The 26,231-nt window shown below is 31.2% G+C and overlaps 3 protein-coding genes and 2 long non-coding RNA genes across 15 annotated transcripts in view; 3 read left to right on the forward strand and 2 right to left on the reverse strand.

The window, feature by feature from the left end:
- Positions 1-9,216, reverse strand: part of LOC132908695 (PDZ and LIM domain protein Zasp-like) — a 26,905-nt gene extending 17,689 nt beyond the window's left edge. The window contains exons 1-5 of one of the 10 annotated variants that reach the window (XM_060962927.1): positions 9,202-9,216; positions 8,875-8,951; positions 7,794-7,957; positions 7,506-7,729; positions 4,133-4,190 (exon numbers count right to left, since the gene is read on the reverse strand). The gene's annotated coding sequence lies outside the window, so the exon portion shown is untranslated. Of the gene's footprint in view, positions 1-4,132; positions 4,191-7,505; positions 7,744-7,793; positions 7,958-8,874; positions 9,092-9,201 lie in introns of those variants that run through there. The other 9 variants (XM_060962933.1, XM_060962938.1, XM_060962937.1 and 6 more) reach the window with 9 other exon arrangements.
- LOC132908704 (uncharacterized) lies at positions 7,011-7,925 on the forward strand. Its single transcript, XR_009658404.1, has 2 exons — positions 7,011-7,139; positions 7,463-7,925. It is a non-coding gene; the product is annotated as an uncharacterized LOC132908704 (long non-coding RNA).
- A 121-nt stretch (positions 9,217-9,337) lies between the features above and the next one.
- Positions 9,338-12,523, forward strand: LOC132908690 (zinc finger protein 892-like). Its single transcript, XM_060962912.1, has 5 exons — positions 9,338-9,669; positions 10,590-10,917; positions 11,052-11,324; positions 11,401-11,583; positions 11,670-12,523. Exons 1-5 carry the CDS (start codon positions 9,505-9,507, stop codon positions 12,038-12,040), a joined length of 1,320 nt encoding a protein of 439 aa, XP_060818895.1. The 5' UTR covers positions 9,338-9,504; the 3' UTR covers positions 12,041-12,523.
- A 1,231-nt stretch (positions 12,524-13,754) lies between these two features.
- Positions 13,755-21,414, reverse strand: LOC132908693 (S-adenosylmethionine synthase). 2 transcript variants are annotated; one of them, XM_060962915.1, is made up of 10 exons: positions 21,260-21,414; positions 20,208-20,780; positions 19,153-19,230; positions 18,798-18,920; positions 18,144-18,256; positions 16,275-16,418; positions 15,797-16,015; positions 15,528-15,710; positions 15,284-15,417; positions 13,755-15,199 (listed from the first exon to the last, which is right to left on the reverse strand). In XM_060962915.1, exons 2-10 carry the CDS (start codon positions 20,320-20,322, stop codon positions 15,094-15,096), a joined length of 1,215 nt encoding a protein of 404 aa, XP_060818898.1. In that variant the 5' UTR covers positions 20,323-20,780; positions 21,260-21,414; the 3' UTR covers positions 13,755-15,093. The 2 variants fall into 2 exon arrangements, with proteins under 2 accessions (XP_060818898.1, XP_060818897.1); XM_060962914.1 differs by lacking the exon at positions 18,144-18,256 and adding an exon at positions 17,418-17,530 and having other exon boundaries at positions 21,260-21,411.
- A 27-nt stretch (positions 21,415-21,441) lies between these two features.
- LOC132908699 (uncharacterized) lies at positions 21,442-23,590 on the forward strand. Its single transcript, XR_009658399.1, has 2 exons — positions 21,442-21,838; positions 23,548-23,590. It is a non-coding gene; the product is annotated as an uncharacterized LOC132908699 (long non-coding RNA).
- The last annotated feature ends 2,641 nt before the right edge of the window (positions 23,591-26,231 follow it).

Below are 26,231 nucleotides of genomic sequence, written 5' to 3' on the forward strand. Positions count from 1 at the left end.
GCGCGAGCACGCTGACTTCAACTGGTCGCGTTTAATTGTCGCGAATTCTGACTCGATAGCAGCTCGTAGGGAGTTGACGTTGGGGTGCCTGCATTTATTAGTTTGTCTCTCGATAACGCCCCACACGTAATAGTCCAATGGGTTTAGGTCGGGACTGTTAGGAGGCCAGAAATCTTTCGACCAAAACATGTCCACATTGTCAGAGAGCCAATTTTGAACAAGATGACTTGTGTGAGCAGGTGCGCCATCTTGTTGAAATAAATACGGCCTTCCAGAAGCCGTAATTTCCATCCACGGCTTTATTACTGTCTTCAGGACCTGTCAGAAGTTCCCGGATCTTCCAAAATCATGTCTTGGGCCCTTTGAATAATTTCTGGCGTCCTTGTTGATTTTTCCCTAACCTGAACTTTTCTCGCCGGAGAAGGAGAACCCTTCTCGAACCACTCTGAGGCTGCGTATCTCTTAGCAATGTCGTATACCGTCGATCTTGGGTAGCTAAAGAATTTTATAATTTCGACCGGCGTTCTCCCGGCGCGAAGACTTTCTATAATCGCCGCTCTTCTATCGTATTCCGGGTTTTGCTTAACGAGTTCTGTCATTTTGAGGTTATAGAAGACTTATTGACATATTTAACTAACTTCAGAGTCAATCAGCACAAACATCTGAATTCTAATATGGTGGGAACTACAAATTGAATTCTGTCCGAATTCTAACGGCGCACCCTGTATATATATGTACATATATATAGAGAGAGCATACCGTGTATCTATATATGTATAGTCAGTCACAAAAATATTCCTACGCTCTAAAACAGAATAACTTTTTAAAAATAGGACCAAACTACTTGAAATTTTTGGAGAGGTTATAGAAATTAGTTCACTAGATGATGTGTAAAAGAAATGTGGAAAAAATTGAAATTGGTAGCAATGGCAATGAAGATAATAAAGGTCACCTTATACAAATGTTGTAATAAAAATTTAAACAACACATTTTGAACATTTATATCAGTCATATACAGGTTGAAAATTTTATCGAAATCAGTTAACACTGGTATAAGCTACGAACGGTTAAAAATGGTAAAAATCGCAGTGTTTCGGTATTTTCAGCTTAGTACTGTAATAAATTTAGCTTGTTTTTGCTTTTAATTTCGATACAATTCTCAACATGAATATAACTAACATTAATTTACAAAATGTACTTTTGAAATTTTCACTATAGATTCACAAAAAAGTTATACAAGGTGATCTTTTCTACTTTCGTCGCCATTCCTCCAATTTCAATTTTTTCAACATTTCTTTTACACGTTATCTAGTAAACTAATTTTTCTAGCCTCTCAAAAAAACTCAAATCGTTTGACCTAATTTTAAAGAAGTTATTCTGTTATAAAGGGTGTACCAATACTTTGTAACTTATTGTATGTACATAAAAGTGAAAATATTTATGTAATATATATATCTATAATATATCTATAATATTATATATATTATATATATATTCTAAAGGGTTCTATATCGGTAAACGTGTCCGTATTAAATTTGACATGAATAATATAAATATCCGGTAATTATTAATATCTCATCCACTTCACCGATTTCAATGACTTTTAGATATGTTGCGGAAATCAACATTTTGAACAACTTTTGTCTATAATATAACCGCCACTCGGCCTTAGTTTCCGAGATATTCGCAAAAAATTGTCGGTATCACTATATATACCACAGCATATGCGTTAGCATTGCTTGACGGCAGCTTCACAACTGATACCTAACCAAAATCTATATACAAAAGCTATAAACAAAGGATAAGAATTAGATTTAGGTTGGGCGTTACATTATTCGGCCGTCATGAAACAGCATTGTTAAGCGTGTACGCTGTCACGGACGAACAATTGAAGATTTTTTGTAGACAACAATGTAAATGCAAAAATGTAAAAATGTTGCTTTTTACTGTACATATAATATGCTACATGCCAATGGGAACATTATAGTACAGATTTTAAGAGCAATTCCATTTGTAAATAATTGGATGTAAATAAAGATTGTAAATAAAGGTGATGCCACTGATATGTTCAACATCGCCTCTGTATAAAACGATATAAGTTAAACAATAGACATGCTAGAATACATGGACACTAAATATCACCAATTTTATAATTAATATAATAATATTTATATTACATTATTTATATTATATTTATATTATATTAATTTATATTATAATAATTATTTTTCAGTTCTTACGCGGAACATTATAAAATATATTTTTATAATAAAAATAAAAAGATCTTGAAAAAATATATTTCTTTTTATACAAGTTATTTAGGGACAAATAAGATTCAGTATGTGCAAATTTAAATGAATGACATATCAATTTTTCTCTACAACTAAAAAGTAGAACATACAGGCTTTCTTACACATTCTTCTGCTGATGAATTTTGATTACATTAGTGCAAAGAAAAAGAAAATTTTTAATTTGAATTATTTTACACAAGATCTTACAATAGTCAAAACAAATTAAATTTTGAAAATAATCTTTAGTCAGAGGAGCTTCTTCTCGCGTCTAAAAAATCTGATGTTTGGCATCTACAGTGTTGTCTACAAAAAGTCGTCTATAGGCAAACTCCACTATATTGGTATCGACAGTTCTTTGCGAATATCTCGGAAAGTAAGCTCGACTACAGGTTACATGTATAAGAAAAAGATGTTCAGAATCATGTCTCTGACAATACATTAAAAAATCATCGAAATTGGTGTCACGGATAATGTTAATATTACTGAATATTCTTCGGTAGCCTAGAAAAGATGTTGGGGGAAATGAATGTGTAAAGTGAAATTTAAACAAATGAGAATTTGAAGAAAAATATGAATATTAGAAAAATAATTTGACGAAAATTTAGCTTCTCAAAGAGAGATTCAACTTACAACCCCAAAGTTCAAAATATTTATCCTCTCAAAAGTCTGAGCGACGCATAGTTGTTTACTTCAACACACAGCTAGGAAAATATATTTATTGAAAAGAAAATAATAAAAAAAAGAAGAATAAGATACGCGTAAAATATATCATAGCCGTCTCTTGTAATATTTAAGCCATATTTAATCATTTTGAATATATTCCAAAGAATTAAAATTTGACGTAGTATTGTAACAATAATTATAAATTATTCTTTAATCTGTGCTACAATTATTCGTTTACCTATTTCAGTTTGCCTTGTTAAAAGTACAGAAATATAAAACAAAGCCCGTTTCTTTGAATAACGCTACACGACTTGTAAAATGCGCAAATATTGACCTTCATAAAGAAATATGCACGTAACTATTTGTAAGTAAAAATAGGCATAATTAACATCTCTGATATGACTACTAGTCACACTAACTATTTACCTTAAAATTGTCGCTCGAACGATATTCACGAATCTGCGTATCACAGTATCCTTCGTAAATTGCATACATATGTGAGTCAAATTAGGCAGAATGAGCGGGGCATTTGTATAATTATCGTTTGGCAAACCAACACGAGATTTCGATTAAATCATTCTGTTAATCGAACATTAATTTAACATCTGTGGCTAATTTAGTAAATTCAACGAATCTCTCGCGCAGTTTGCCATTGTTGTTAGTTGAAATTATGCCAGTAATTAATTACGTGCCTACTGATCTCGATTCAACGATGCATTACCCTGGATTGGCACGCAAATAATTGGAAGAATGAAATCGAATAGACCATAGATCTCGTAACATAAATATCAGTAGCCAACGATGATTCATCGTCGAACTGAACGCATATTGTAACCAAGTATTATACAAACAACTTCGCAACAAAGTAGGTCACGAATCATCGCCGCACCACAATGATTCGGGATCGTTCGCTGAGTGTTTGGATATTCGATATCCAAACCAGAGGTGATCGTTGTTGGAAAATTCATGCCAAGAAATATACAGGGGTGTATCGTCATCGTGCGGAACAAGAGACAGTCAGAACCGCGAAATCTGAGCAAGTGGTGGTCATTGGACATCGTCTTCTGACTCGCTATGTTATAGTACTGATTTCCTCCACAATTCGCCACGTATATTTCGAGTTCACTGGCATATATATATATATATATGACTTTTAGAAATAGAAACGTCTTGTTTACCGTGTACACAACCACTTGTGAGGGATGTAATAGCAGCTATCCTGATACGTGGTGAAATCTGAAAAAAGAAGGCAAAGAACGTGTATAATTTATAATATGTTTATAATAGTTATTTTGTTATAGCAGAAACAGTAACAAAAAATTAAAAAAGGATACAATAAGTATAAAATGTATTGGTATAATTAATAGTTATAATAATATCTTTAAAATTTGTTACTTTTTCACAATGTTTAAAGTCTTTCATATATTTCTGATTCCTCGATAACAGCATTGTGCAATATCCATTTTAATTTTTACATTTAAATATCCATTAAATTTACGATAATTTCACATAGAAATATTTAATGGTGGAGGAATTATTTCCAAATCTTACTTATGTAAGAGGTTCTGTCCTTAAAGTAAAAATTACTTGAAAAAAATGAAAGACGAAAGATAGATTTAAGATAAAATGAAAAATTATTTTGCCCTTTGTATTGTATTCATTCTAAAAGTTGAAGTATTGGATTGCCCTCACGATTAAAGTAAAATTTATTATACTATACAAATTTTCATATTTCTAGTTATTATACATGTGTATAATTTCTCATTTATAAAACCTCTCAAATGCAATAATTACTTTGAAAACTTTAAGTTTAAGTTTTTATCACAAACTAAAATGATAACACACGATAAGTGGAATACGAATGAAGAGTCAATAACTAGTGTAACTAATAGAGAAAATGAAAAGAACAGGTTTGGAATGTATTATACAATACGATACACACACGCACGCATGCACGCACGCACATACATAAAATAACGAAAAGCCCGATTACATAATCAAAAGATTATGAGTTCGATCGAATTGTTAGCCCAATAAATAACAAAAAGATATTAGTCTACTTCCAAATGTCTTTAATATATTTTTTATTAAAGAAGAAAGAAAAGAATATAATTTGTGCATCCAAGTTACACAAAAAGGAATAGAACATAATTTAAACCACCTGTTTTAGAATAAAATCTTGAACGGTTCGATCTAACATTTAGTAATGAAATGAATAGGTAAACTTCAGTAATACATAAAAACCGATGACTCGAATCTGTTAGAGTGGAAGGACCTCGTATACTATTAGTTGAATCTTCATGTCAGTTTGGAACTCGGTTATACCTATATCGTCGCTAATGACCGGAAACTCGGACGAAAACAGCGAAGAATTAAAAAACGAAGAGCAAAGAGCAAAATAAACACGAGCAAAGCTCACGTTTATCTTACGAAAGTTTCAAATTCTCTTTGACGCGTCACTAGTGAGCAGCCACCGGTAGTCTACCGTAGTTATTTTTGCTACGAAATTCCTCCGAATATATCTGCATCGTCCGCAAAATCTCTACATCTCCCTCTTTCCACTTCGTGACCCGGAGCATCCAATGGTTCTTCTTGTATTAGATTACAGCGGAATTAGGGATTCGATAGCCGCTACCGGATACCGGAAAGCCGGCCAAGCCTTTCGAAAGATTCGGCGACAATTAGTCTCGGAAATCTGTGACGAACGCTGTTTTTCGAGACACGTACAATCCATACTACGTTCCCTTTACATAACTGATATCTATTCCAAGCTCGTTCGTTGGTATTTAGACGATGCTTGTATTGCAGCCTGCTGGTGAAGATTCGATTTCGATCGTCACGTCGCGTCGGGCAGTAACAAATCGTGCCAGTTTTCCAAAAAACCTTGTAGGATACATAGTTTCGCGTCTAAAAATGTTTGATCGTGTATTTTTTTTTATATATGTGTGTATAAGTATGTAGATACTTCCCAGTATCTTACGTAGCCTGGCAATGTGACCAAAAATGTTCGAAACAAACTGGAACTTTGCCCTTGTTTTCTAAACAACCGTGTGACTTGTGTAGTTACTTATATGTTCGTGTCATCTATTTTAGCGCTAACTGTACAATAATGTCCTGTCTGTAAAAACTTTTGGCTACGCTTTCATGTTGCAACGAACTTTTTCAAATCTCGAACAGCGTTCTTCAAAATTCGAAACAATGAAATTGACAAATACTGAAATTTCATTTTCAAACAAAATATATACTTGAACTCTGATTCTTTTGTTTAGACTTTAAACGAATGAAAGCAATAGCAATGTAATGGTTATGTTTCTTAGAAGAATTGGGAGTAAGTACATATCGTAAATAAAGTACATACGTGAATTCTGGTTGTTTTATTTAGAGTTTGGACGAACGAAAGCGATAGCAATGGAAAGGTTATGTTTCCTAGAGGCAATTGTAAGCAGGTACATGTTTCGAGATTTAATATCGATAAAGGAGAAGACAAAACGTTTCTCGGTTCTGAGTCTACCGTCTAATACGGATAACATCGCTAATGTCATTGTCGATAATCACCATTTGGAACGAATGTTACCAACGACCGCTTGAAAAATCGATTACTAGATACATAATTGTCGATATATACAATATATTCGATCGATTTCATAATCACATGTTATCGACGTCGACTACTGACGATTTTTCCTTTTATAGCAAATGTGAAGCTCTGTTAAGGTACACGGCATTCTCAAGGAAATAAAGCACAAGGCGGAAGCAAAATAAATTTTTGTTCATTTGCCATATAATATAGAGAAAAAGATAGCAAAACGTAGATAAGTTAATGGCACAGGCGGAATATGTTTCTTATCGTTTCACGTTTCAAGCAAATATTTGAATATTTCTTAAATTGTACGATAAACGATTCGTCCAATAATAAAATAAACGGGAGTTTTTTGATATTTTTATGATAAACGTGAAAAGTTATTACGAAAAATAAAATAGATAAAATCGAATACTTTATTCTTACAGTGAAACAGATATAATGTACGATATAATTCTATCCTAGTACGAATATCGTTTGTAGTTTATACGCTTCTCAATGTCAGATAGTATTGCTTTGCGTGAAATACGCGGACACGTGAACTCTCGTCCGTTCTCGTCATCGCCGAAAATTTTCAGATAGTAACACATATCATACGTTATTTTGTAAGTTGTAAATTGTAATAAACCTTGACGCGTATGTGTTATGACAAGTCGTTACGTCGAAACGCGATAAACTTCAAACCTATACCACGTGTATTCCTTTCTCTATAAAATACTACGTATTATTATTAAAAAATTGGTTGAAATAAAAACTGAAGAGAAAATTAATCAAAATTAAAAACTCCTCGGTTTTCTATACTGCTTCAACACGATCCTTTCGTAGGTACGTATTTCGATTTTTCGAAGAATCCAAGATAAACTTTTGTTTCTCTGTTTCGCTTATGAAATAAATTATCCCCTGGGTCACAAAATTTCTCAGTTTACAGGACGAAAATGCGAAGCGTGACAACCACAGCGACGAGCACCTACCTTCGCGTTCGAACGCAAGGCACGCGGGTTTCTTGGGTGGCGAAACACACTGGACTCGGAAAAGCGAAAGCATCAGAGAACCAGCGAGAACCACCCCCTACCTCTCGGAAGAGCCGTCGAATCGTTCTCCTTTCCTCTTTTGACTTGTTAGTTATTTTCGACCCCCGTTCTCCACCAATCTCTTAACATCCAATGCCGACAACGCTCCTGGCAAACGTAGGAAACTGTTTTGCGTTTCCTGAAATTCTCTTTTTTCGAAATTGTTGACCATTCTCCAACAGACTTTACTGTTGCAATCAAACGCATGGATAAGGACGATCTTCTTTTGAAATGACGCACGTGTATCTCGTGATAATATTTTCTTCGTGTAATTTGTTTAATAATATTCGGTGTTATACGATTTGTTTCTTGTTCCTTTTATGAACGGGCATGTAAAAATTGATATCTTCTGCCTGAAATATACCATATGAAATACAGACGTATGCTTACAATAGAAATTTCATATTTATATCACAGAGAAAACGGAAGCTTATTTTTAGATATCTACACACTTCCTTGCTGGTATTTTTAGGAAAGCTCTGTAAAATGTAGCAGATAAGAGATATTTTGCGTACTTGTAAAAAATTCGTGAAAATCTTAGCTTTTCTGACGATACTAAAAATATCTCGATTAGATTATAACTAAAATAATTATAAAATTTAACTCTATACTCTAGAGTTAAATTATAAAATTACTTCAGAGATCACATTCTATGATTAGTATCGATTGGTATGCAACTTTTCAATGTTTTAGTTAATTGTATTTAATTTTACAAGATATTATATGGATACAAAACTCGGAATTTTCTATTTGACAACATCAATGCAATACTATAAAAAATAATTAATTTATTTTTTATGAAATTTCCTTTTTCTAAAGGATCTAAAGATTTTATAAGAGAAGGGCAATTTAACTATTTATATAATCTTACAGGTATACGATGATCTTGCTTGATAAGTATCGAGTAATTTCTCAAGTAAATCATTAATAAATAAGTAAAATTTTATATATTAATCATGTTCGGTATGTTTCAAATATTTAAACAATTTTGCATACAATTTCGCAAACAATTTTACAGAAAAATTTGTAAATATGTGTAAAATATAATATTTAAATGTTCACATTATGTACGACATTTAATTTTTTACCAAGAGAGTCAGATAAGTAAAATATCCATAACTAAAATGCAATAGTACTGTTATATGCGTTAAAAGCGGTAACATACAAATTGCATCACACTTAATGTCTAACAACGATAATTTTCCATGTTAAAAACGTTTCATTGTATTATTCTCAATATTGTGAAGAAGAAAAAAAGAATCAAACGTACCTGTTGTTACACATACCTCTGAACGGTCGATACTTCACTAAAGCTTGTCCGAATAAAGTCCATTACAAAGCCCGTTTCTTCGGTCAGTATTACGACATAATAAAAATTACTAAATATGTTTATCCTTCTCTTCATCATGACAATCAATAACAACGAATAAACTGCTACAATTATCAACAGTCCGATACAAAAAAAAGAGGAACATGGAATAATTTCCTATAGACTTATATACAAAGGAATTCGAATATGCCACAATGTGATAGCGAATGAAAGATCATTTCCCGCCGTTGGGAAGAATGGAAAATCAATAATAGTTACCGGCCTTACCGACTTTGCGATGACGAAGACCCTGAACGATACAGCTTCTCTTTCATACTTGACCATCTTTCTCTTTCAGACGCGTAGAAAGTTCACGACTGCATTCTCCATGTTGCTAAACTACAGCGCCGCACGTTCGCTATTGGTTAACCGTCGCTGCCGCCGCCACCGCCACCGCCGCCATTATAGATTCCGTTGTGTGTGACTGAGTCTCATTCTCCAGGGCTTTCCAGGGAAATTTCTGCTTCTTCTCGACGTTCAGCGTGGAATAAACACGGGACGAACGCGCACAAGAGCTTGCAGAACGTCAAAATGAAAACATACAGTAGAAAAAAGGGTGATAGCCCGAGCAACGTAATCATTCATGTGAACGAGCTGTGCCGACTGTGCTTGGCAAAGGAGGAGGAGATGGTGTCGATTTACGACGACGAAACTATCCCATTATCTCTACGAATAATGGCTTGCGTTAATCTAGAGGTGAGTTGGAAGACTTGGCAGAACAAGTATACGATAGACTCAAGTTAGAGGAGTGTCGATTACTTTTCTTTCATACGTATATCGAAAGCTTATCGAAAAATAGGAATCTAGTTTATCTCTCTGCGTGAGATTCTCTCTGTCTCTATCTCTCCCTCTTTTACCCCACTCTTCGATTCTGCTTCGTATTTGTGAGAGCGTCACCCACACGTTCGTCGCAATATACAGAGAATACTTCGTTCCTAATTCTAATGTAAAGCTCGACACACTGCGCAAAGCAACTACCGGCTTTACCGAGTTATCGACTTTGCGTTCACGATACGTTGACGCCACCTTCTCTTTCATTACAGGAATCTAGACAAGGCATATCATTGCATTACAGATCGTTTACCCTACGAATTTATAGAAATCTGCAATGTTATAGCCAATGCCATTAGCGTTCTCAGTTTTCACTTTATATCTGCCGAATCATAAACCTTCTGTTTTTTTCCTTCCAGTCCTTTATATCTTGAACTACGATGAATTTAAATAAATCAAAATACCCAATATATTTTCACTATATCGTAAACATTTCTTTTCGCTCGATTATGACAAGATTTCCACATATTTACTATTCTATTTTGACATCTCAAATATTTGACACTTCTTTATTGTTAGGTTAAAGTAGCTTATAGCTTCCGAAATTCGTACACAATATAATTTTAACGACATCAAAATGTTTGTTAACCTATTTTTATATCTTTGAAGAAATATAAAATGTAAATATGTCAAAAATATAAATACTATAGAGTAACGTTACTCACATTCGCGTTATTATTTTACATAGAGCAGTGAGTAATAAAAATCTCAACTAAATTATAATTTAGTTCTTATAATTTTATATATAAAGAATTGAGTAATGATTAATGTTTCTTATATTGTAGGTATATGAAGAAGATGGTCTTCCAAACATGATCTGTTATCCATGCAAATATCAATTAGAAAAGTCCTACCAGTTTAAGAAAAAATGTGAAGCTGCTGATGCTAAACTTCGTAAACACATGAAATTGATTCAACAATTAACTGGTCAAGGTGAAGAAGGAGAAAATCAGGATAGTAACAGGGAAGAACTAAAGGATTCTTCCAGTGGAAAATCAAAACAAGTTAAACAGCTGTTAGCTGATTTAGTATCGACTAAAGGTGACAGTGGACAAACAGATGGAGATCCGATTGAAGTAACAGAAGAAGAACTTGTTGGTGGTTACATCCTAGGTACTAGAATTACATATTAAATTTACATATTAAAAAACATTTGCTATTAGGATTTCATTCTTATTTAAAGTTTCTTATTTCTTATTTTATTCTGTTTTAAAGTTTATTAAAATATTTTACTTTATCAAATATAGGTATGAATTCGGAAAATTTAGAGATGGAAGAAACAATGTCGGAAGATCCAGAAAATATTACATTAGTACCTGCGGAGGAACGTACTGCAAAAGCACGTTGCACGATACGTACAACACGTATTAAGCAAGAACAGGAATCTGAAGATGAAGCGGAAGAAGTACAAAGAGCAATTGCAAATGCTGACCACAAAAATGTTTATATGATGGAAGTTACTAGTAACAGTTCAGGTCAAGGAGAATCCTTAAAATTACAACCAATCGGAGACACCATGGGTAAATAGTACATATAATTTCCCAACATGTAATGTTAGTATTTATACAAATTTGTAAGATATTTTGTTTCTTATAGTCGAAACTAGTGAAGAGTTAAAAGTGTTTCAATGCGATAAATGTCCAAAAGCATTTACGCGAAGAATAATGTTAAAAAGTCATCAGTCTGTTCACTCTACACAAAGAGGTTTTACATGTCAAGCCTGTGAAAAATGGTTCCCCACTAGATCAGCTTTGGTCAGACACGAACGTACTCATACAGGTAATGAAAAAAATTATTAAGAGATTAAATAAAAATGAACGTTCAATTTTTAACTTTCAAAGTTATATTTTATATATTTCATATAGGTGAAAAACCGTTTGGTTGTAACATTTGTCATCGTGCCTTCGCACAGAAAGAAATTTTACTTCGACATCTCATGACTCATTCTGGTCAAAAACCATTCCAATGCCAACATTGTGACAAGAGCTTTACTCAACGAGAAGCGTTGAAGGTACATATGAGAAGGCATCAAAAGTTGGATCCAAATGATATACAGTTACACCATTGCCAACTTTGTCCTAAAGCCTTTTGTCATGCATCTGGACTTAGCAGACATTTAGTTACACATACTGGCAGAACATACAAGTGTGTAGAATGTGAAAAATCTTTCACTGATAAAAGTTCGCTGTTAAGGCACAGTCGTATTCATGCACCTAAAAAAATAATAACAAATTAAATTTCCCCCACGAATTGCATATCCTATTGTTTACAAAATCGGTCGTCATTAAATTAAAAAAAAATTTCTGTAGAATTTTTTTTAATCGTGTATAATAATAGCTTTCTTATTTCTTACTGTTAGTATAATGTATTAAGTATATCTTAACTGACAATTAACACTAATTCATTAATAGTATTGCTTACATGTTATTTTTAAATACATTAAATGCAAAATTGTAGTATATTTTTATTTTATTAAATATGCAATGGAACTTACTTATACATCTTTCGATCTGATATACACTAAACATTGTTATAACATTTCAATAAGTTATATTTTATTAAAATGTAGATCAGTGACAGTATTCTAGCAAAACATTTTTTTTATAAAAAATTTGTTCCTTATACATATTTTCATGACATTTATATTGTATACAATTTTATGTATTTCTATGTATATAACTTTAATTATAAGAATATAATTAAATATCTTATGTCTTTCCATATTGTTTTAATCATTCCCAATTAAATTTGTAAAATAATAAAAATTGTACATAATATACATTACAATAAAAATTACAATAACAATATAAAACTAATAATTATATATATTACTAAATACAATACACATATATATGTACATATATATATATATATTACTTGCGCATAGTATATTCAACATATATTGTATTTTAATATATATATGCATGTATATATTGCCTGTTGATAAATGTATTCAATATATATTATATATTAAGCATATACATACATTATGGGTATCTAATTATTAATTTTATGAGAAAGAAACAGAGAGTTTGCTCTGCTTATATAATTAATTGTTCAAAAACATATTTTTAGCATCTGTTTCTTAGTCTTTAAAAAACAAAATATATTCTAATGAACAAATTTTAATTCTTTAACTTTTCCTTATATTTTAGAATATAATAACATGAATATTGTATTATATTATCTATATAATATATTATATTTTATTTGTCATAGAATTTTTCCACATATGTATATAAAATGCTCATATAATGTTCAATTTATGACAAAAACACAAATTATTCTTTTTTAATATTCAATATTTTGTCATTTATGCAAAACTATTCATCTACAAGATCTATTATAATAAATTATTACATATCTGTAATTCCTAAATGAGATTATAATTTGTCATGAAAAGTTTATCTGCTTTTTAGACAGAATGTATTGAAATATTAGTTATAATAATAGTTAGCTAATAATTAATATAGTATATTAGTAATGATTTATCCAAGCTCTATTTTTATACATTTCCAAATATGTAGCATCATGCAATACATATGTAATAAAATGAAGAATATATATTATTTAAATTACTATATTTGTAATGAATTTTGCCATAACTACGCTATGTATTAATATATTAATTCTTTAAATATTGCAAAATCATACATAACTTTTTATATATTGGAAAATAGCAATATGTGAGCTGCATTTAAAAAATAAAAATTTCGTTTTATATTTTTTATGTTATCATCGAAAAAAACAAATATTTATGAAAATGCAGAAGTTATTTATTAATCTTTCTGATTGCAATTTGCTGTAAAATAGAGCTCTGATTTAAGAATCTTTGACTAAACATAGCTTTACGTATACTTATTAAATTATAGAATATCATTATGAGGAAGTGCAAAGGGAATTGTTAACCTGTAAATTGTTTATAACAAAAAATGAACGATAGTTTAGCATTTTATTAAAAAATCCTTTTTATTATGATTTGCATATAATGATTTTGTGCATCTTTACACTGCCAATACCATTACACGATAGATCGTTACATCAATCTAATGGAACGAATTTACTAAATTTCATTTACATTTTTGTTGATTTAAAATACGATAGTGTTACAGATCTTCGCACTACAACTTGGAAAAATCGTATAATTTTCGAGTTCCGCTACGCAACCTGCACTAGACCTCCATAAAATAAGGTCTAACATTTGATTTTGCATTATCTGCTATACAGTTGCAAGATCGATAATATTTATTATAATTATCTATTCAAACGAAGCAAAGAGGGAAAATGCATGTATGTATATATAAATATATGAGAGATAGTAGTATCGCAATTACCTAAATTCAAACGTAATTGAAAAATTTGTAGTGCTTTAATTAAGAAGATTTAAATAAATGCGATATTATTCTCCTCGTCATTATATTGAATTATGTCATGAAAGTTTTAAACAATATGAAAAGAAACTTCGTTTGTAATTGGTCACTTTAATTGCTTCGTTTCCCCACTTTGCTAAAAGTTAATGTACATAGTTATTACCATTTTATATTTGCACTCGAATGATAAATAATTCTAATGAACAAACGTACATGAAAGCATAGTTACTATTAACGAGACTTGCTAGAATAGATGAACACAAGGTATTAAAATGTTATGTTAGTATTTTAAAAGCAAATTGGTCTTTCATGTACATTTATACATAGTACTAAAACATTGCTAAAAATTTGAGATATTTTCATCTCAAATGTTTGTTTACAGGCACGCCCTGGCCTGATGTTGCCAATTTATACATTTTCCAAATACAGAATGTTTATCATTCCAAGTATTATTGTTCTTTTACTATTGTAACTTCCAACACACACTGCTTACAAGCCATGGTAATGAGTTGTATCACTGGTAAATAAACAATCTTACGTGACTGTTACAAGTACACGTGTAACAGACTCATACAGGCTTAGTTCACCTTTCCCTTTGCCGATAGTTTCATTATATCTAATGTTTGATGAACATCAACTCAGTTTGCGAATAGTAAGAAAAAAAATTGCTCTTGCTTATATGCTGGATCAAAAAAATTTGTACTATATCGCATAATACCAAGAACTTCATGATGGAAAAATCTAATATGTCATTTTTCCGGCTAGTACTAAATTGGCAAAAGGAATTGATGGACTCGGCGAAGTAACGCGGAGGTCGGAAAATCTCGGAAAACATTTACGAGATATATGATTATTGAGAACAACTTGATAGACGTTTTACAATAAGAAACGTCAAACTGATTTAGGATCTATGCTCTCATCAATCGAGAATTAGAGTTTTTGGTTGTTCCCAAGTGAATCCTTCTCGGCCAAAATGTCCGTAAGTACTAGTTTGCTGATAAATGGGGTTACGAAGATTCAGCTCCCTAAGAAATGATTATAATACTATTTATACAACATTCTTGGTTACTTATATCCAAAATATAGTATAGAGTACAAATAGTACTTACTTAACGATTTTCCCAGGTCGTAAATCGAAATTTTTATTGACTATACCTAGAAGTTCGTGTTGAGATAATTTAGAAGTACCATAATCAAAAACTGTGATTGAAAGAGGTTCTGCTACTCCAATAGCGTAAGAAACCTAAAAATTCATTGTGAACATGTATGTTTTCATCAAAAGTAAAATGTAGTAAAAAAAAAGATGTTATTTTAATGAATGTTATAATAATAGAGAATAATAATAATCTATACCTGTACAAGGCATCGTCTGCAAAGACCAGCTTTCACTAAAGATTTAGCAACCCATCTCGCTGCATAAGCAGCAGATCTATCAACTTTTGTGAAATCTTTACCAGAAAATGCACCACCACCATGAGCTCCCCAACCACCATATGTATCGACTATTATTTTGCGACCAGTCAGACCAGCATCACTCTACAAATAAACAGAGAAGTATAAAAATTTTTAAAAGCATTTCACAGAAAGCTGATTTAATTTAACGTAAAAAATTTGTATTTTACCTGTGGACCACCAATAATAAACAATCCACAAGGATTAACATGGAAGATCGTTCTATCATCTAGATACCTTGCTGGAATAACTTCTTTGATAACCTTCTCCATGACTGCTTTGCGTAATTCTTCCAAGCCAATTTTTTCACTATGTTGTAATGATACAACCACTGTATGAACTCTTATAGGTACGCAGGCACCACGATCCATTACGTACTCGCAAGTGACCTATTGTATAATATTAACAGCAAAAAATGTTATCAGAAAAAAAAAAGATTGTATTTGAGAATATCAATATATCATTTACAAATTATTCTCAGTAACGTTTTTTAACATCATGGCATTCAAGAGTAGCAAATACTATGTGACATCATTGAATAATATTAACTGAACTTTAACGTTAATATAAATCATTTTAATAAATACTTTCAAATTTTACTATATTTGAGAGAGACAGAATTGTGTAATTTATTAATTAAAATCATACCTGTGTTTTTGAATCTGGTCTTGCCCACCATAATTCACCACTTCGTCTTAATTCTGCTATTTTTTGGTTTAACTTGTGTGCTAATACAACAGTTAAGGGCATACATTCATCAGTTTCATCCGTTGCATATCCAAACATCAGACCCTAAGAGAAGAATTCAAGTTATTTCAGCTAAAATTTATAAGGTATGGAGTTGAAGCAGGAGAAAGATTTATTGTGCTTTTAATTAACTTGCAATATTATGTAAATTTGTAATACAGGAGATTAAGCATTAATAAAGTAATAATGTGCACACAACACACAGTTAAAAATTATGTGTTAATTTACATTCAGAATTTGCAGGAATTGTAATCTATGATGTACTGAAAATTTTTAAAAATAATATGTGAGGGAGGTGTCATACAGAGCAGAATTACTAAGATGATATTGAGTCAACTATATTCACTAATTTGTTTAGTAGCTTTTGTTGCATTCTTGTTTATAACACATTTTAATGATAACACGAACTTATGGAGATAATAGCTCCAAACTTGACTAAAATAATTAGATACAGATGTTAGACTAGGTTTTGAATAATTGGGCGTATATTTCATGATATTTATTGCAAAATAAAAATGTGGAACTGTAGTATGCAGAAACAAATTTAGATAGAGTTATATATAACATAATGCAAATGTTAAGGAATATTTCTAACAAAGAAACAATGAGAAACAACACTTGAAAATTGTTTGTTATAACAATTGATGAAAGGATAAAAATTGCATTAAAAACCAGCAGAAGATACAAAGAATAAAAAAGAAAGTAGAAAGGAAAATTAGATATGGGAGTAAACTTTAATGGTTTAGACTCATAGAGACGCCTTCACCAATACTATAATAATATTAATAAGGAGCTAATATTTTATGTAACCCTATTCTACATACAGGATGGGAAGAAAGAGGGAAAAAAATAAGCTACAGAATACCATTACCAAAACTAAATATGTGCCTACGTTAATAAAGGTAAACAAAACGAGAGTAAGAAAAGAGTAACTAAATATGCATATATTGTTCAAAAAGCTAAGAAGGTGTAACTACATTGGCATTAGATAAGACAGAAAGAAGAACAGAAAATTCAAACGAACAGATCAGAATGCTAATTGACCTGATCTCCTGCGCCGACTTCTTCATCACTACGGTTTTCATGAACTCCCGCTGCAATATTTGGTGATTGGGCGTCAAGCGCCAGCAGAACACTGCAAAGCTTGAAGTCAAAACCTGTAGAAATTATACGAATGAGATATAAATGTTTGCTACTATGAATATCAATACTCTCATTACACCGATGTGTCACTGTTTTGTATCCCAGTTTACTCTGCTGTTTCAAGATAATAAATTTCCTTGCTTAAAAAAAAGTTAAAAATAAATTTATTCTGACCTATTTAAGTATAATACCATGTAAAATCTTTTTCTTTAGCCGATATATTGTGTAATTCCAAAACCTAACTAAAATACATAAAATGTATGAAAGTGTTATATGAAATAGAATATTGTTACATATTTCATAGTGACAATTATTATGATTTTTATGCAGTGATGAATTTCTCTAATCTAGAATCCCTATAATATACAAGTAGAATTTATTTATATATAAATCTTCCTGATAAAATAAATTCTTATATTATAAAACATGTACTTCCTGTATCTGAATAAACAGTACTTGTTTGCATACACAGATTCACACATTCACGCATAACACGAGGAAAGTGTATGTTATAAAAACTACAGAATGTATCATAAGAAAGAAGGGAAAGGGTAAAGCAAAAAAAAAGGAGAATGTTATTGAATTATATGGCTGCTCTGCGGCACGGGCTGAGAATGGGTTATGTACCTGATCACCTGCACCCACGTCCTTCTCTTCCCTGTCCACATGAACACCATCAGCGATATTTGGAGATTGTTGTTCGATCGCCACCAAAAGGTTCAACGTACGCCAATCGAATCCTGCCACGATCATGATATGCTTACGTTACATATTCATACGTGTTCTTTTACTTATTTTTTCCAAAAAATAATGAGCAGGATATTGGTCATCCAATCGATCGAGTCATGGAATTTTCTCTAACACTTTTCTAACGTGTATGTAGCGTAAGGCACATCTCTTTGTTATAAAAAATATATATTTATTTAAATTATACAAATACAATTTTTAATAATTTAGTAAGTAAAGACAGTAGGTATAATAAAAATCATATTTAGTGTCGGAAGCTTTCGTGCCATGATTCGACCGTGTATTTATAAAATCTGATTCTGGAGAACCAAATGAGGCGAATTTTGTGAGGGATAAGGTAATAAAGACATCATTCCGGCCACAGGGCATGTGTACATAGAAGATGGAAATCCTTTATGTTAGCAAGGATAACTTCAAATGTTTTAGATGTACAAATAAAATAAATTTAATAAAATTTTAGGGGAATGAAAGGGTTTAACAAACATACATCACTGAAAAGAGGAAACACGAAGAACAAATAGGAATATTTGTTACCTTTTGAAGAATCATCATATCCAATGTGCTTAACAGTATCCCGAACAATTTTTTGATAGTCTACCACAGCTTTTGATGTTATTTCTCCACATAACAGTATCATTCCTGTTTTTGTCACAGTTTCTGAATAATCGAAAAATATAACATATAAAAATAAGAATTAGAAATGAACATAAACATTTGATGACTGTTAAGTAACAGCTTAAAGTATAGACACTGTATCAAGTACTAGATCCCTTCAGAGTTCTATGGTTCAAAATTAACTCAAGGTCATACTGACTAGCTTATAAATAGAGGTTATAACACAACTGATTCAATTTATTTGAAAAATTAGGATCATTTTTAGAAAACTCACCACAAGCCACTTTTGCATCAGGATCTTGTTTTAAATGTGCATCTAAAATTGCATCACTTATTTGATCACACATTTTATCTAAAAAAAAAAAAAAGGAGAAAAAAAATTAGACTAACTATAGAATAGAAGTGATTTTAAATTTAACTAGCTAACTTTCTTTCGAATTATTGGTATATGTAATTTCTATATAGATGTATGAATTTTGAAACAAATAGATATATATTTGTAGAAACAATTGCATAATCAGAAAATGGAATATATGCTAATTGATTTAAACTTGTTCCGTACATATTTGTAAAATTTTGTTAAGATGTTTGGTCGAACCAATATTGTAAGCCTGGTTTTGTAATAAATCAACCGAAAGTAATATTTAATTACTTTTTGAATGAAAATTTAGATTTTTACTTTAGAATACATAAAATAATAAATAATTGGAAGGACTACAATAATCCAATCGAGATTCATGACTAAAAGAAAATATGTATTAACTACGTTCAGCGCTTGCACGTGTGAAACGATACTTGATATAACTTGGTATAAAAAATTAATCGAATTCTGTATATAATTCATAAGTGAATTTAGAAAGCTGTTTAACATATGATTAGAGAAAAAGGATGAATTTAAATGTAAGGGGAGAAATGTAGAAGATATTGAAGATGATAGTGGATTGCGATATTCAGGAGCACATGGCGACGCCGATGTTCTTGCTTCTGCTTTGATAGCGATTGGAAAAATGTGCTCCCGATGTGCTGTTTGAACGCATTGATATTCTGTATTTGGTAGGCATAAAAAAGAGAATCGAAGAAACAAATAAATCGCAACGTAACACCATCCTCGCATTTCGAAGCTTTTAAGGAAAGTAAGAAAGCGCGAAGAAAGGGTAGAATCGCGGCGTGCGCACACGGTATATACATATGTAAGTATGTGTGGTTCGTTCATCGAGTTTCATGGCGGCACACGCGGCTCACCGACATGGAACTCGAGACGAACTAGTACGATATTGTCCAAAATACATAAGAGTCATGAAACAAACGCATACTTTTTAGGCTACCTACCTGGATGGCCTTCGCCGACGGATTCTGAAGTAAAAAGGAAACTGGTATCCTGTTGTAGCTCGGGCGGCGTGTGCCCGTTAGCGTATCCATTCATGTGATGAGCGGTCTCCGGCATTTTCTTTCTTTTCGTGATCGTGGATACAGCTTTTGGTTTCTTTCGTCTACGCTCAAATGCTTCCGCCACGTGTTGCAACTCTGCTGACACGTTCAGTTTGTCTGACGTCGTTAATAGTTGAAGAAAGCGAGGAAGTCGGGTCCTAAGTTCAGTCTATACCCTACTTTGGTTTCGCACGAGCCAACCCTACACCAGCACAGCACACAACGTAACAGCCAGGCGAGCGCGGAGCAAATGCACTATGGTACAGTGTAGAAGTAGAAAGTGAAAGAGACTCCCCACCCTCTGGTAGCCGTTATTTATAACTTCGGTACCTTCGTCGCTTCGTTCGGCTAATCTCGAGTCACGTGACACTCGATCATCCAGAAGATGAAATCGGCGCGGAATTCGATTAGATTCGTCTGAAACGTTACTTTCACCGTTCCCAATTCGGTATCTTATCCACGTATTTAATACTTCTGCAAAAAAAGTGCCACGTTCTACGATAAAATTGTTAATAAACATGTTTAGATTTGCCGACTACTAATAACATTTATATGTAACAAAGTTAAAAATAGGAAATGCAAGAGATTCTCTCAATATTAGAAATAAAAAAAACAACTCTACTTTAAAAATTATTAAAAATTATTGTTCTTTATCAATACAGTATAGTATCGTAGACTTTCGTAGATACATCATGTGCTACATTCTTAAATCGTTATTCTTCTTTTCGTTCGTCACTTTATCTTTTTTTTTGTGTGTAATCTTACTATGAATATAACTGGTCGAGGTAACAACGAGAGCTCGAAACTTGTTACATCAAACGGAACTGATATAACGAACTTTTTCCGATTTTTATAATCACACATCAATGGTCTTGCTACTGATAGTATACTTGTGTAAATTCCTAATCTCCCATACGGATTATTATATTAGTCGAGTTAAAAATATTCGTCACCTTGTTAATATAGCGTTCCGAGTCTTCGGAAAATCGGTGATATGCGATTCGTTCGGATGGAAAACTTTCAAAGTATAACGGGATAATTGTATATTGAACTTTGAGCTACGAGTTGAGATCGACTTGAATTATTATCAAGCTGCAATAAATACACTTTGTGTGTTTCCTTCGAAAGAACAGAATTTATACTGAGTAGATGTTACGTATCAGCTAGAGTTTTATATATCGTAGAATCTCCCTCCATGATTGGGAAATGCTCGAGTGGGGTTTAAGCATTCACATGGTAATACATGTCGTAGAATATAAGTGTATAGGTTAATTGTGCAAGTCGTCAAAGAAATCGTAGAATAAAATAACAAACCGATAAGAAATGTTATATTGTTAATTTTGCTAATACATATTTCAACAAAACGAGAGCTTTGCGCATAATTAAGGAGGGTGAATGGTAAAAACGGAAAAAATAGTTTACAAGAAGCGATCAGTGAAAAATGACCGATCATGTATCTTGGTTGATCGTTCTTGAAGCTTGTCTTGTCAATAAAGTGCAATAGAAGACGAGTGTATTTCATGTATTCCAATGTAGGTATATTTCTACAATTTTTCGATAATTTCACTAACTTGACTTAATAATCTCATAAGAGAGTTTTTCTTAGAAAGCAATAGTAAGATAGTGTCTGAGATAATTTAATATTGAAAATGTACAAGTGTGAAAAGATTGATAAATAAATTTTGTGTATTATAAGGTTATAATTACATCATATCACTTTTATGTAAATCTGAATCTTCTTTTGTATCAAATTGCCTTGTATATAATTAATCTTCGGTTTAAAAAGTATCGTAAAGTCAAAGCGAATTAGTTTATGTTTATAAAATTAATTAAAATTTAATAAATGTAAATAAAATTTTCTTCTGCTTCTCGAAAGAACTTGATTTTGCTTTTTCATTAACAAATGAATAAATATTTTATAATAATAATTTAGATCCTTTCTATGATATTAGATTTAATCATTTTTCTAAATATATATTTACATTATATTATATTATATTATATTGTATTATATATTATCTACCGTTTATATATTATTGCTTGTAAAACTTATTTTATCAGCTCTTGTATATTGAGTTTCAAAAGATTTAGTATTCGAAATAATTCTTCTTTAAATTGAAGATCAAGTTAGGTCTTGGAATAAAATAATCTGGAATTTAGCGTTATTACATAGTAGTAGATTATTTTTCCAAAACAATTAAGCTGGAATCTATATACGTAGTGAGATCGTAAGCTTACGCGGTTGAAGACCGAACATATACGTAAGTTGTGGCATGTTAAGGGAGATAAGGAGTTCGAGCTTTGTTCAGGACCGTACCGTATCAACTCAGAACTGCTTCTTTCTTTAAAGTAGGTACGTCGGCGTGGCGCAGCGATAAATAATTTTCTAGCAAACCTGGTCACGGGGTGCGTACGGCCCTGAATGCGGCTAGATCAATCGGTATAGCCGTTTAATGCTTTAATTGACTTCCTTATTGCATACATATATCGCTTTCAGCTACGATACTTTTGTTCCTCCTACCTGAATCGGTTATCGTTTGATAAAATAAAAGGGAAAAATATGTACTATAGTTTTATGTTATTGTATTATATATATAATTATTACATACTACCTACGTGCGTACCCAGTGTGACTATGGTTTTTACTACTCATTCATTGGATTAACGCAATATTAAAATGAATAAGTGTTTTGCAACCAGAACACTTTCTATACATCACTGTTTTACATCCTATTTTTATATCTTTAGGATAAAATCTACTGCAGTATAAAATATATGTATCTATACATATATATAATTACTATTTATCAAGTATCGGATACCTATCAAGTTTTTATTAATTTATTATACTAAACTCTCTATTAAAATTTAGAATGATTAAAGATATCTGTAATTTCTATAGTCATAATTTTTTCAAAAAGTTGTACATATCTAGTATTATCTTAGTAATTATGAATTGACTGGATGTTTTCTTAATTTTATGCAAATTAAACTATCAATGTAAAACAATACAGTGTTCTATTAAAAAATATACTATTTACAAATATATATAACATATTTTTAGCGTAATTTACGTTTCTAATACAGTTACTTCACCAAATAGATATAATTCACTAAATAGCATATGTTTATTCAATTCAACTTCTTTTTATCTAAATTCTACGTCTCTACATTGTGATTCAATATGTACGCATATGTAACTACAATGAGTAAATGTTTTTCACTTGTGATTTTTCTTTAGGTAAGGAACGTGCGTGTAATTTCATTCTGTGCGTGCGCAATGATTCTTTTTAGTAAAAAATGTGGTTATGTATAATCATTTCAGAGTGAGAACCGAGAAGACGTTCGAAATCATAGAGCAGTCTGATACAATATCACTGACACAGCTGAATGCGAGATACGTGTAAATTGTGAGTAAGCATTCTTTTTACAATTATCTCTTCTATTTTACGATTAAAGCAGTAATTAAATCAAGTCATTTTTGAAACTTAAAACCTGTGTTGTAACTTTCTCCTATGAAAACGGTTTTTCATTTATCGTTTGTATTTGTATTGTAATACTTTATTGTAATTTTTTCCTTTATAGCGAGGCGAATTTTTCATCTAAGTTTCATCTTTAATATCCTATTCTAGGGATTAAAATTTTATTTCGTGAAGCAGAACAAAAATCCTCAACCGCATCCTCAAACATTTCAATTTTGCAATTTATAAAAAAGCTTTGTAATTAAAATTTCGTTTCATTTTAAATAAGCGTTATAAAACAGTTGTGTTATTGAGATCTTCTTGAATTTATCATTTTTACGATCTTTTTTATTTTAATTATATTAGGAAAATTTTGTCAAAAAGTTTCATTGCTGTTGCAAATATTACAGATACGGTATATTCTCAATTAAATAAATCGACTTAGGTAATCGTATTTCTTGTGCAATTCATTTATTTGGTTTTATTAGATCGTTTAAACATAATTTTTATTGCAGCTATTTGAGAGAATATTTACTAATATTGTGGTATTGAGGAGAAACCGTTGGAAATTTCGATGAACTACAGGTGGAAAACAATAAAAGTGCTGACAAGCTTGGAAGGATGGGAAATCCTGATGGGCCATATGCTAACTAGTGGGCGATATGCTAAGTAACTACTCACTAGTCACTGGTCAATAATCAATAATCAATAGTTGTAGTTAGAGTTACGACTGAGTTGTGACTAGTTGCAGCTGTGAGGAAGTTGCGAGTAGTTGTGGGTCAATCATTACTCATGAATTATGAATTGTTAGTTGTAAGTTGCAAGTTGAGTTGTGAACTAACAATTTGTTGTTTTTAGTTATATTACATTACTACATTAAGTTCTAATTAAATAGTTATAATTCTCTGTTTCAATCGCAATAAATAAATCTATATAATAAATAAAGGTAAATAATGTTTACATAACATAGGATAAACAAATTTGTAAAAACACTAATTATAAGGTAGCACACACTTGTTACCAGCGAAATTAATTGCAATCTGAATTGTAATGGCGCGAAATGAAAGTATACTTATTATTTCTATAATGATAATTTATTTTGGAAAAATATTTAACAAGGTAGTTATCTGCAATTCAGTGTTACAATATTGATAACCAGGAGAAAGAGAAGTTAAAATTATTCTCCAACTTCAAGTTACATATCAACGTGAAAAATTACAAAATCATACACTAGTTCAAGATAAAGGAATCAAAATGGGTGTATTAATTGTTATCTTCGATTAAAATAAAAAGGTTTAATCGACAAAGGAATGATACTGAAATGATTACTTAAGATTTAAATAATTAATTGCGAAGGAGTTTAAAATTGAAGTTAATTCATTTGTTCCTTGGGTCATTTCCTACCGTATTTTTCTATTAGAAAATCTTTTAAACTTGAGAAAAATAAGAAATAATACTAAAGATATCTCACATTTTTTAAATGTTAAAACTCCTTTTCCAGTTGTAAAGAAAGCAATGTCGAGATATTGAAAAATAAAAATTACTGTAGGGTTGAAATTTTTAATCTATAGATAAGCAACTCATTTTAGGATTTTACTATTTTACTAGAATTATGATAATTCTTCCACAGAAACTGTTCACGTATTTATCTATGACTAAGCTTGTATATACGTTTTGAAATACATATATTTATGTATATAGGTAAATGTTGTATAATCACTTCAAAGTACGTAATGATAATTCGTTATCTACTTGTGTCCACTCTTTTATTTCTTTCTTCATTTAAGAACATTTCTAAACATTCGATTAATCAACAAAGGATGTTAAGACTATCTTGAAGAAGGAATTAATAAAGATAAGGGTACGGATTAATAATTTATCTCAGTTCACTCGTGTACTCAATGTTAACTAACATTAACTGGCAGAAAAAGAAATATAAAATTATATGAAGCTATTATAATTATGCATACTTAGGTAACTATTAAAATTTATTTTTCTTTCTAAACCGCGTATTTCTTCTCTTAAAATTCTCGTTGTGAAGCGTGTAAAAAATGAACCTGATATTTTATAAATAACGTTAGCAAAAACTTATCTTTATCTTTGCATCTTTTTTTCCTTTTAATATAATAATATCGGTCGTTTACGTTGATTGTATGGTTCACCGAGTGTGAATTAAGCACGTGCTTTTCTGACGCAATTTTTATATCACACGAAAGATATTTATGAGGCAATGAATCGTTACAAAAATAACCAATTTAAACAATTCTCATAGGTATGCTTTAATGTTTAATTATCAGTTTTTAGTATAATTGTTAATACGCGAATTTTCATGTATAATATTTTTAGGAAATATACAAGTGCAAAAATATACTTGATATTAGAAATATAATATTCATTATACGAATAGCACTAAATAGATGAAGTAAGTCTCTGTTTTTTATTCCTTTAATTGTAATTCGTAAAA

This window comes from Bombus pascuorum, chromosome 7, assembly GCF_905332965.1.
Source record: "Bombus pascuorum chromosome 7, iyBomPasc1.1, whole genome shotgun sequence".
Classification (NCBI taxonomy): Eukaryota; Metazoa; Arthropoda; class Insecta; order Hymenoptera; family Apidae; genus Bombus; species Bombus pascuorum.